General features: G+C 38.5%; 1 protein-coding gene and 1 long non-coding RNA gene across 2 annotated transcripts in view; both read left to right on the top strand.

Annotated features, from left to right (window-relative positions):
* The first annotated feature begins 274 nt into the window (after window positions 1-274).
* LOC124169683 lies at window positions 275-2992 on the top strand. Its single transcript, XR_006867196.1, has 4 exons — window positions 275-523; window positions 643-838; window positions 953-1034; window positions 1303-2992. It is a non-coding gene; the product is annotated as an uncharacterized LOC124169683 (long non-coding RNA).
* A 577-nt stretch (window positions 2993-3569) lies between these two features.
* Window positions 3570-12454, top strand: part of LOC124168666 (segmentation protein even-skipped-like) — a 54204-nt gene continuing 45319 nt past the window's right edge. The window contains exon 1 of the mRNA XM_046546930.1: window positions 3570-3795. Coding sequence (XP_046402886.1) covers window positions 3570-3795 — 226 coding nt within the window. The remainder of the gene's footprint in view (window positions 3796-12454) is intronic.

The raw sequence follows: 12454 nt of genomic DNA, 5'->3' as shown, positions 1-12454 counted from the left end.
AAAATCCTCCGGCAGCTCACAGATGGGTTGGGGTGGACTTAACAATGCCTATAGCCTCCCCCGACTATAGGCGGAGCTTATCGACCCGGACCCACTGGGCGGGGCTTTCGTCAAGCCCCGCCCCCTTTCCCGACAATAGGCGGAGTTCCACGATCGTGGGTGAAGCGTTTAGCGCCTTTCCCACACCCACAGTACTGAGTACCTTTCTTCATCTTTTCCTCCTCCGAAGAACCTCGCTACTGCCTTCCGCACTGACAGTAGCTCACCATACAGGGCGCACTCCCCTTCCCGAAGTTGCCCCCGCGACGCTAGCGCCAGGGCAGTAGGCACGTATGGAAGGGTACTACATGAGCTCTCTTGGAATTTGGAAGGAAATTTCGCGCATGCGCAGTGATACAAACAGGCAGTTCAAATTTGGGAGGCCGAGAAGGAGGGTGGTGGAACCGGCGTTAACGGTTGTTAACGGTCGCCGGCGGATTCAAGCAGGGAGAGCATCTCAGGAGGCCAGATATTTGTGAACAAGGTAAGTGATCCAGTGTATTGTTTCAATGTTAGGTTCGTTGAAATTCGGCCGTACTTTTCACTAAGCGTGAACCTAAAATATTGTCATTGAAATCTTTATTATTCATTATACCGTTTCAGACTATCACATTCGCCATCCGATTTGGAGCAGTTACATGGCTGCCGGGAGTATATGGAATTGACGAAAAGGCAGACAGTTTTCAAAAATGTCGTCATGATCAAGTGAAGAATGCAATTTTTAATATCGGGCTTGATTTAGTGAAACTACTCCCCAGCTCTCACAAGAAGAAAACTTTAATATTACTCGGGCATTGGCGTGAGTATTATTCAGTGATTTCAATACACCAGTTAATTATTTAGTCTGTTTGGTTTTTAGTCTGTTTTAAAAAGTGGGGAGGCCTGCTAAATTTCCATTTGCCTTTTCTCTTAGATTCCCCATTGGATGCCGCTAGAGAGGTTATAATGAAAGAAGTCCCTTCCACCTCCAGTGGGATATACACCTTCTCTCTTGCGTGAGTATTATTCAGATATTTGAATACATATGTTTATTATTGAGTCTGTTTTGTTTTTAGTTTGTGTTAAAAAGTGGGGAAGCCTGCTAAATTACAAAATGTTCTTAAAATCCATAAAATTAAATTTTTATCACACACATGCATTCAGGATTGTAATGATGAAGTAGCAATTGAACTCTGCCTCTAAATAAGACCTTTTCTCCTCATATCTATTTGATAGACAACAATGTCCCTTATTTTTATGGCAATTTCCATGCTATTTTTCCAGCTGCAAATGGAGATCTGGGAGTCGAAGCCGGGGAGACAGCTGAGCTCCTATACTTCTTCGACAGGCTTTTTGATAGCATAAATGGTGATTCCCTGAAGCCACCTGCTGGGAAGCCATTACGGTGTGCAGTGTCCCCTTCATCTCAGCATGTGCAATTTTGGGGTGAGGCTCAGAAACTCCTGCAGTCAATAGTGTTCATTCATGGGCAGAAGGAGAGTAGGACTCCCTCTTTAATTAATTGGGGTAGGACTAGGAAGTAATATTAAGGCCCTTTGGCAAACTTTACACAGCATTGGATTTAAGAACCTTACCCCAAGGAATTTAAATCCAGATCCACTTGAAAATAAGTGTGGGAGCATTCGAAGCTATGGGTTTCGATATGATGCTCGAACGTGCTTCCAAGTCGTGCTTCTGCTTCCACTTTGATTTCAATTTCATTGAAAGGTTATTTGTTTTCAATGTATTTCATTTTTCATAAAATAGTGGTTTTCTATTATCATTTGTATCATGAGTATATCTGTGTTTCATTTAATTTAAATTTCTAATGTAAAACAAGTGGGTCATAGATGTAGTTCACAAGTCCTACCCCAAGTAATTGTTTCATAGGATTACGATTAGGGATGTGTCGATTCTCAATACCATTGATTCCTATACTTGGTATCGGTATCGAGAATCAATAACTTTAGGCATCGACACATTCCTTAGGATTATAAATTTTGAACATGGGTGGCCAATCTAATATCATTAATAAATCTATTTTTAGTGGTGGTACTAAATTGAACCTAAAAACTGATCAATACAGAAGAATTAACTAATTTTTAAAAAACTTGTACAGATAATCAGTTATCTTTAAACATACACCTATTACTGGTGAAAATGATCGATAACCAATATAATTCACCATTTACTCGTGGTAATTGACGAGTACTGACGGATTTTGCCAGTATTTATAATTAAATTTTTGTAATTAAATGGCTTACAACAGTTACATTTGTCATATAGGTTGGCCATCCCTGGTTCACTTGGTGATTTATAATGTTAGGAGTTAGTATTGGTGCTGATAACACTGAAGCCTGCATGTTGTGTTTTCACAACCACTTTGTGATGCTATTGTTATAAGCCTTCCTTTGAATGCTACTTACCTTGTAAGTTTAAAGTGTTATCAAAATACCACTTTGCAAAACTGAAATCTTCTTGTATTTAAATATCCATGCTTTGATGGCTTTCATGATAAGCCTAATTCAAAAGTATTTTTTATGAATGGTAATGAGTGTTATGATGTGACTTTCCAACACTGAAACCTCCTTGTATTTAAACATCCATATGCTTTTATGGCCTTCCATAATTATAACTGACTTTAATACGTGATATTTTATGGGTGGTATTGTAATATGTAACTTTCCTAAAGAATGTTACTAACTGTTACTTGTATTTGGTGTAGAAGTCTTATTCATATTAGCGCTTAAATTCATGATGCGCTAGGATAAAACTTAGTATTGTGCTTTATGGGATGTATAATGAACTACTGTTATTCTTAAAATTTAACTCGATTTCATTGTACCGCATTTAAACTTTGCATGTGTTACGACATGATTTGGATGTTTGCTTTCATGTTTTGTGGTTTATTTCTGATATCCTGCTTGTAACTACATGATATGTGATTTTTGAGCAATAAAACAAGTACATGTTATTTTGTGTTCTCATTTTCCCTTTCGAAATACGCGGCAATTGAGGTATCCTATAACGTAGGCATCTTGCACTACGAAAGGGGGCGGGGCTAAATCGCTCTACTGCTGATAGTTCCCTTCCGCCCACAGTGGCGCTACAAACGCTGGTCCCGTTTTTTAGTATTGAGTGTCCCATGTATGGTAGCTCACGAGCACATTTGCCATCAGGACGTCCTGACGAGTTAATATCAGTGGAGGAGAGCGCCTAGAGGTGTTGTTTACCGGTTCTGCCATCTTAAGGTCTATCTACACTGTGCTTTCGGTTTTGCTGCCTTCTGCTGGTGGGGATAATACATTCTACAGTGTCTCCTAGTGTATTTAATAGCGACTGGAAGGACAAGCGGACTTGGTGAAACATTTACGATTGGGACTTCGTGATCAGTCGAGGACTTGGTGTTTTTTTTTTACCTCCATTTCTGCCTTCTTGAGCTCTTCAACCTGGTTTCTGTGTCGCTGCCTTCGACTGGTGGGGAAGTTATAATCCCCACGAGTCTGCAAGTGAGTTTACCAGCACCCAGGACATCCGTAGAAGAGGTGATCATGCAGTCTTTCCGGGTTGGTGATTGTGGACCACGCGGGGGTCCGATGGACCCTACGGCCTACCACCACGCGGCCCCGCCCTTGCTGATGGGCCCGCGGCACCGGCCCTTCGGCGGATTCCTCTGCGACGACGACCCTTCGCCACCACCGCCGGCTTCCCCGCCTTCAACTCCCACGCGGCCAGGGACCGGAATGAGGGACGTTGGATCTTCCGACTGCGGTGCGAGTGAGTCTCTTCTTCTCGGCAAACGCCCACGCCCTGACCGGCAAGGCGATTTGACAACCTTCCCCACTCTTGCTCCACTACTTTTGAGCGACTAAAAATGTGACAGTTTTAATTTAAAATTCATATTATTCCCTAGGGATGATATGTGTAATCTTGGAATTCAGGTGAACTTTTCCACAACGATTTAATCCGTGCGACGCGGCCTTAAGAACAAGAAGTTTTGTACCAGATGGTGGCTCTATGAGCCAAAACGCGTCGCACAAATTAAATTATTGCGGAAAAGTGCACTTATCTTCCATTTCAATGTGTCGAACTTCCTCTATATTACGCCTGAATATGCTTAACCTAACATCGGTGCAGCCCGGTAAGTGTTGGTTTCACGGTAAATCAACACGTACGAGTTGATATTTCATTGCATGATCGATTTTGGTGGACCAAAACGGACAATATACGAATACATGAACCAAATTAGAACAGGTTATATTTTCTATGCATGCATTAGTACAAGTTGGGTGGTTACAAGGTGCATTTTGGCGTTCATTCTAGCGTTCATACATTCAGACATTAACTCGTACGTGTCAATGTATGTTGTAACCAGGCCTATGCTGGTTCACTGAGGATACCCAAATAGAAATATCAGAACCTTTATCCGTATGGAATATTTTACCCGCGTTTATATAGGGCCCAGGAGAGATAGATGTACACGTACGCTAAAAAATTCCAGTGGTAAGGGTGAGGATTAAAAGAACTCTTAGACAGTGCCAAATAAAAGAATACTCAAAATTTTCACTTAACACTGGTTGTAGGGCATTCAAATCTAATGAGTGTGCTGGATTAATTGCGATATGCCGTAAGTAGTGACACGCTACCCTTTTGCCATGAAAATAATGTTTATTTTACGCTCTTAAATGTATTGGCGTGTTTCATAGAGGTTACGCATAATCAGTAACGTAGCGGAGATCCAAAAATCTAATATCACGATATCTGTGGTCATGTTTGCATTCAATTTACCAACATAAGCGAATTTGAAAGAGCTCAAAAGGTGTCCAAGAAATTTTACAATGTATATTGGTCGTTTTCATCATTCCTTGATAGGTCGTCAATGTATCGTCACCATTGGCAAACGCATTCCATGAAGGACTGCCGAAGAATTAAAGTACCGAAGAGATTTTAAGATCCAAAGGAAGGTGATGCAATATATGTATCGCAAGTGGGCGTACAGAACATCAGAAAATCTAACGTATTTTTGAAAAGCATTGCTGACCAGTTACCAGTCATCGAAATATTTTTACACCAGCGTATCATACGCATTCATTATCATAACCATATGCGATTCGAGCGATAACGGAACGTCGAAAAGAAGTAATTAGGAGGGACAGATAGCCGTCAACACTATCCCGTGCGAATTCCCAGTTATAAGCGTTTAAGATAAAAAGCTTTTTGGTGGTTGCCAAGAACCACTTCATGCTGTATAATTTTCAGTGTGCAAGAGATAAAATCTTATTTTCTGAGTCTCTCAGCTCGTTGAATTCTGAAAGATAAAGGCAGAATGAAAGAGTAATTTCTTGAGATAAAATGTAAAGATCTCGAAATAAAAAATAGCTTGGCATTACCCTTGGCAACCTGGAAAATGACTGCACTAGGTAAATTAATCAGCATTACACAAGGATTAACATGGAGTAACATTAACAAGGGTTAAGTAAAATTATCAAAAACGGAAGCTTTGCTCTTTGGTGACCAAACAATTAACAAATTGGTTAACAATTTCAAGCAATTCTACTACTTGAAAATATCATTTTTACTCCCTGTTTACGAATTGTATATTGCCAAATACATGGCAAGGTTTATATAATTTATGTGTTATTATCCGGTAAAGGCGTTCATATTTTTGGGAATGGAGATAATGACGAGTTATTGTAAAATGAGGGAGCTTCCCGCGTAGTGGAAACGTAATCCGATACCTAAAATTATTGACTGGTAAAATATTGCATACGCCAGTAAAATAACTCTTAAAATATCAAATAATTATAGCGATTTTTAGGCCATAATTTTCTTTTTTATTTAGCTCATTTAACTGATGTACCCTTTTAGTGCAGGAAATACTCAATTTCAATGTTTCTGTCAGCACATTAAGGAATGTAATAAATTCCCACTTTGGTGATGAATTTATTTATTATCATTTAAGCCCAACGAATGAGTTGAAACTTCGGACAAATCGTAATGCGAGCACACCTATCAATATTGCATTATTTATGACGCGTTTCGCCGTATTTTTACGGAAATATTCCTGTTAAGGCAGAAATGCAAAGAGACGTTTCGGCAATAATGAACGTTTTTGTGGAAGGCTACTAGAGTTATTCGAGTCAATGGTACTATATTGATTAAGAATCAAACAAGGATATTGTTCACTAACGTTCAGTTGAGGGTACTTATTATGGTCTGATGACTGGAAAGTTGAAAAATGGAAAATTAAAAAAATAATTAATTATAAATTAATAATAATTAAATAAAATTAATAACAATTAAAAGAAATAAATAAAAATAATTAACTCTCCATGCTAGAGGATAGAACACGTTAAGAAACGTGGAAAAATATACTGATTTGTGAATGAAAAACTTTGCTGTTTCTACAATTTGGAACTTTATTTTCCTGACTAGTTTCGTATATATAGGTATATAACCCACAACGACGCTACTTGTACTGCTAGTCCTATGAATATGATACAGTGTATCGAAACTAGTCAGGAAAATAAAGTTCCAAATTGTAGAAACAGCAAAGTTTTTCATTCACAAATCAGTATGATGGATTTCTACAACGTGAAGGCCTCTACTATTCAGTGCGTGGAAACATATCATAAATTTCCATTCGTATAAATGGCGGCTTTTAAGTTTTTATGAGCTGAATAATATTTCGAGTTTGATTCTAAATTAATATATATTGGTGGCTAAGTAATTCTAGAAGCACTCTACAAATAGAATAATCATTGCCGAAACGTGTTACTGCATCAAATCTGAAGGAAATTTAATGAATCAAATGTGTTCATTACGAGACCGCGGAGCTTAGATACCGCTAAACTGCAAACAGGGAATTCAAATGAACTAACTAGCTGGAATTTCCGACGAAATATCACGTTTAAAACGTGCGGAAATTCATAGGTTTTCTTACCGTCCTATCTGACTTCGACCGATGTGGCCACCATCACGAGGGCCCAGAGTTCCTGGGCGATCGAAAGGGGCGCCGTATTAGCAAGAGACAATGCAGGTAGGGGCCTTCCTCTCGAAGGAAGTAGACCTTTCCGGGAAGTAGAGTAAGCACATGATAAGAGAACCCACGGATGGGCTGATAGCGGGATATTTTCCGCGAAAAAACCCTTCCTCCGTGACCAGAAAGGGTTTTCTCTCCCTTGTACGCGAAAATTTGTCCCTTTATGTTTTTTAAACCCACCCTCTAAAGAAAAAAAACCATCTCTGGGGGTAGGAGGGACCCGTGAAAGACAAAGGGTAAGTTAGGACTAGGGACCAGCCCCATGGAATAGGGTACCGTTTCTTCCCTGCTTGGATAGGAATGGATTCCTGGTAAAATATAATACCATTTGCCAAAAAACAGGAATCCCTAATGGTTGCTCATGTTCCTCGAAGAGCACGTCCACTGCTTATAGTGTTTTCCCACTCCTTTGGTAAAATCTTTACGGTTTCTCCACAACAGGCAAAGCCAACTGCGGTTGTGTTGTTTTGTCACATTGGCTTCACGGCCAATTTTTGAAAGATATGCCAATGGCAAAAAATTTAACATTGATTGGAAGTTTCTTAGAAAATAACTACATTTTTCATACATATACTTCACCTTTTGGGGGCGAAAATATGACTTCTTGAAAATTTATTGCGCGATCGAAAATCTGGGGTAAATTTCCATATAAATTTACGAAGCAATAGGTGTAAATCTTTAAGGTTTTCTCACCCAGGTGTATTTATGGATGCTGGTGATTGTTATTAGCAAATCGTATTGAATAAGTATTATTTGACCGAAAAATAGAAAAAAAGGGAAAAATATTTCCAAGTAAATTCTAATTAAAGAACTACTTTCCTTCAGGTAGAATATCGGAAATTAACGTTGATTAGTTGAGGTTTGATGAACCATGTTTACTATTTACCTAATACCATAATTCCAACACAATAATAACTCGGTTCAAATGTCATTTTAGCTTTGTAGGGGTGTGGTGGGTATAATAATTAAAATATTTACCTAATAATTCATTGCTACCAACATTAACATATACTAGTATTTTATTTGAAATCTCGTTACTTAATTTATGCATATCGACTGACAAGCTAATGAGAGAATTAATATCCTATTAAAATTGATCGTTAGACCGCTGTAACTCAGGTATGGTGTTATCATAATGCTCGATCACAAATATGACGCTATAGGACGACTAAATTAATCCCACAAAAACTTTTCATTCATCAATACGCGTGAATAATTGCATGATTGAATGACAAGGATTTAGAAAATTACCACCATTTTTAATTCCGTAATGGCGTTATAATTTTGCGGTTAGTACACGCATTAATAGCTTTTGATTATTACTAAATATGCGCGGAAAATATTTTCCAATGATGGCCCCTAGCAAGAAGATGTCATTAAACTCATAGTATTAATAATAACGCGGGATCGGTCTATCAGAAGTACCAGTTTCACACCAGAGCCGTTGATGCTACGTTCGTCAACGGCTCACATACAGATTCCACCATCGAAAAAGTTTGAGAATAAGCGGTTTGATATGATGAAAATTGAACTGCTTATTAAACATTTTGTGGTTTGATCCATCGCCAATTATGTAACGAAATTGTACAAAGTGAGAGTAGCATTTCTTTTGCCACTTTGATGCGATCCCAAAGTAAATTTCCGCGTGAAAATAATGACTGAATGAATTTATATTATTCTGAATAAACGAATATGTAAGCTTGTTATTCTGTTAGAGATAAAGGAAACTTAAATGCTAGTAAAATGAAAAATTTAACGTTTTAAAAAAATCTTTCAGTTATACAATTTGATTAATTTTCTATAATACGGTAATATAATTTTGGAGTTTTTATCTCCGCATATTTAATCTATATTTCCTTATACTATTACGGAGGCTTCCGCGGTGAGTTGATTGGTGATAGCTTTCCGAGTTTACACCGCGTTGATTCATGTTTCTGCGGACCGCAAAAACATGAATCAACGCGGTGTAAACCCGGAAAACTATCACCATTTCCTTAGACTATTCACCTTAAATTTACATTTATCAAATCAGATTTAAACAATGAAACAAAAAAGGATAAACTCTTTTGGTTCTATACAGCTTTATACTGTCTTTTATATCGGGGTTATAAATATATTTAGAGATTTAACTTGCAAAAACAACCATACCCTGGATAGGTGTAACTTACCCAGCTGGTGAAACGCTTTGTATCAGTGACAAAATTCTGTGAAGAATAAAAATGTTTATATTGGCTTATGATGCTCAGGCAAAGAGGGCAAAATACATTTAGGTATTTTAACCGTTTGATAACATCATTTCTATCATTCGGGATAGTTAATAGCGCATTAAGATTCAGCAGACATCTATTGGTTTGCATTTCTTCTCCTTCGTCAAACTCAATCTTACCATTTTATTCAAATATAATCTCCTAGTCCTGAAAAAGTAACCCTGAATTCTGAGAAGCGATTAACCCTCGCTAATCGAGAGATACGATTGTAGGGAGCTTAACTCCAACCGTTTTGGGTATCCCAGCTCATTGACAATTCCTGGAAGGTATTATTACATAGGCAAACGCCCTACCCTTCTCCATGGTCAGCCTTTTAACACCTTAATCGTTTGGCCCCCCGGAATCAGTCACCATTATTGTCCCTCCTGCTGGTTCGTTTGTGGTCGCGTGCAACCAAAACCCCTAGACTCTGGGAAAAGGGTCTGTTGGAAGGTGGGGGCTGAGGATTAGCGAGTGGGAGGGAGAGGAACCGTAGGGGAAATGTCTACTAGGTAGCACAGGAGTCGTATAGGGTGGTGTATGCCATCCTTGGGCCTATTGTTGTGTGATCAATGGAGCTAGCATCGTTTGGGATACGGGGGATGGGATATTGGCAGAAGGGAATCATACGGCTGCTAATTTGCTCTGGTAAGGAACTTCTCCAAAGATATTTTATTTATTTCATGGCAAATTCCGGTTGTTGGGCCATCAAAAATTGGAGTCAGACGTTTACTTGGTAACGTCTCCCATAACAGAATCCCACGGAGGAATTTCCTTGAATTTAGAATTATTTATTCATTAAGTATTTATTTATTAATTTCCATACTATGGAAAACAGCTTCATACGGTCTTTTACACCGGGGTTATAAATATATTGAGAGATTTAACTTACACAAACAACCATACCCAGGATAGGGGTAACTTCCTCCCGCGGGACACGAACCCGTGACCTCCTGTTTGGCAGGCGAGGACTTTACCCTGCCGGCAAATTATAATTAGATCAATCGGGACAAAAATCCGTTTAATGTGTCACGTATCGGAGGTATTAACTGAATAGTACGGCGAACACATTCAATTCCAAATAAATTTTCATTTATTTTTTCTCAACTGTTGCATACAAAAATTATATCATTCCTCCATTAGATTTATTTGAATATTTTCAACAAGAGTTTAAAAAAAAAGTGCCACGGATAAAAGGGTACATCGATTAGTTTGCTTAAAGTGTACGTGTGACGATGTGTCCCCATTGGACGGAGTGGACTGTGGTACCGTGGATTCGTCCTTTAAAATCCAAGGCACAATTGAGAATCGAATCGGGGAAATCCGAGTGGAGAGGCAGCCAGAATTCCAACCCTGGTCCCAACCGTAGGGTTTTACCCCAAAATCCTCACAAAACAATGGCGATATGTTTCCACAATGGTCCCCTCTTTCCTCGCTGCTGATGTACCTCCCTGTTAGCGGATTATAGATATCCCTCCTCGAGGTTTAGTGGGATTAGTACCTGCCGAATTCTCAGAAGTCTCGATCCCCCCGGGCACATGTTCTGTACCCGGTGGGTGTCAGTTAATTCCTGAGGCCCTGGGAAAATTCAAGGGGTAGTCGAGGCAATCCACTTGCAGTGAACCGATAAACCTCTTTTACACTTTTTCTAGTAGAAAATGCTTTCATAGGGTCACGTACAAACTCCATTAATGCTTCCAAGAATTTCACGAAGAGTAGGATCATCTTTTCATACGGCAAGGAGGGTTCGAATGTTAGTAAAAGTGGAGTAAATTAAGAGTAAAAGCGCTATACAGATAATCAACTTCCATAAATTAGTTTTGCACTAAAAAGAATTCTTGTAAGATCAGGCTGCAATCTTGGTTTTAAATACGTACTACTACGGTTCCCTATACTTACTTGTGCTCTCGGACGGGAAATAATTTTGGGATTACTTCAAGATAAGTTAAAATGCGCATCTCTCATTCCTGCAAATTTCATTTCATCTATGCATGAAACCAGATGAAATTTTAAGGTCATGCTTTCAAATCAATGTATTTCGAATCGCTTGTTTTGTCTCACGACCATTAACTGTGTGTCACGTAAGACTACAATCACTTGTTATTTTCACTACCGTAAAATCCGTATTGAAGTCATAAGCTACCGCTTCGGTTGAACTGAGAGTAAAATAGGTTCATTGCATAAAACAATAATTATAGTGATAAGATATAATATTATTATTATTATTATTACATAAATTGTTACAAGTCGACCATAATGTCGGGTGGTAACATAAAATCAGGAAGCACATAATACAGAGAAACAGAACCAGAATATATATCCATGATAAAAATAACACCCTAATTCTAATCACATACATCTAAGAATTTAACATTATCCCAATAAAAACATTTTAAAACAATCCATTAAATACATTAATTCTAATATAATACAACTAAAAAATAAGCATTGACCCAACTTCAAACTCTCTTTTTGAACCATTATGTACTAAATCAATAGGTCAGTGCTTCACACTTCTTCCTAAAAATTTTGGCATTTGAAGGGAAGATCTTAAAAATCACTTCAGGTAGGTCATTCCACTCTTTAATTCCTCTATGCAGGAAGGATTTTCTCAAAATGTCTGTTTTCTGTTTTTTCAATTGAATTTTAAATTTATGGTCTTTCCTTCCTATGTAGCAGGGTGGGCCCAGCTTTAGACCTAATTCTTTCCAACCATGCTCTTTTGTGAATGCTTTGTATACCCCGCATAGCCTATTAATGGTTCTTCTCACTTTTAGAGGTTTCCATCCTAAGCTCCCTAGCATTGCTGATACACTTTCCCCTCTTCCATGTTTTCCTAGAGTGTACCTGGCTGCCTTTCGCTGAACTCTTTCAAGCTTAGAAGATTCATTGTTAAAGTGGGGATCCCACACAGAAGTTGCATATTCAAGTACAGGACGAACCATGGTCCTGTAGGCCATTTCTTTAGTTTCTCTTTTGCTCTCTTTTATATTCCGCATGACCCAATGCAGGGTTTTCAATGATCTCCCTACCACCTGATCGATATGATAATGAGATAAGTGATATCCTCACGGTGGCGATCAACGAAAACCAATTTTTACTAGCATATTTAACTATTATCACTTCGTGAACTAACAGCAAAAATTCT

The sequence above is a fragment of the Ischnura elegans genome, chromosome 12, assembly GCF_921293095.1.
Source record: "Ischnura elegans chromosome 12, ioIscEleg1.1, whole genome shotgun sequence".
In the NCBI taxonomy this organism is placed as follows: Eukaryota; Metazoa; Arthropoda; class Insecta; order Odonata; family Coenagrionidae; genus Ischnura; species Ischnura elegans.
The sequence above is the reverse complement of the archived record's forward strand: the minus strand, read 5'-3'. Positions and strand labels throughout refer to the sequence as shown.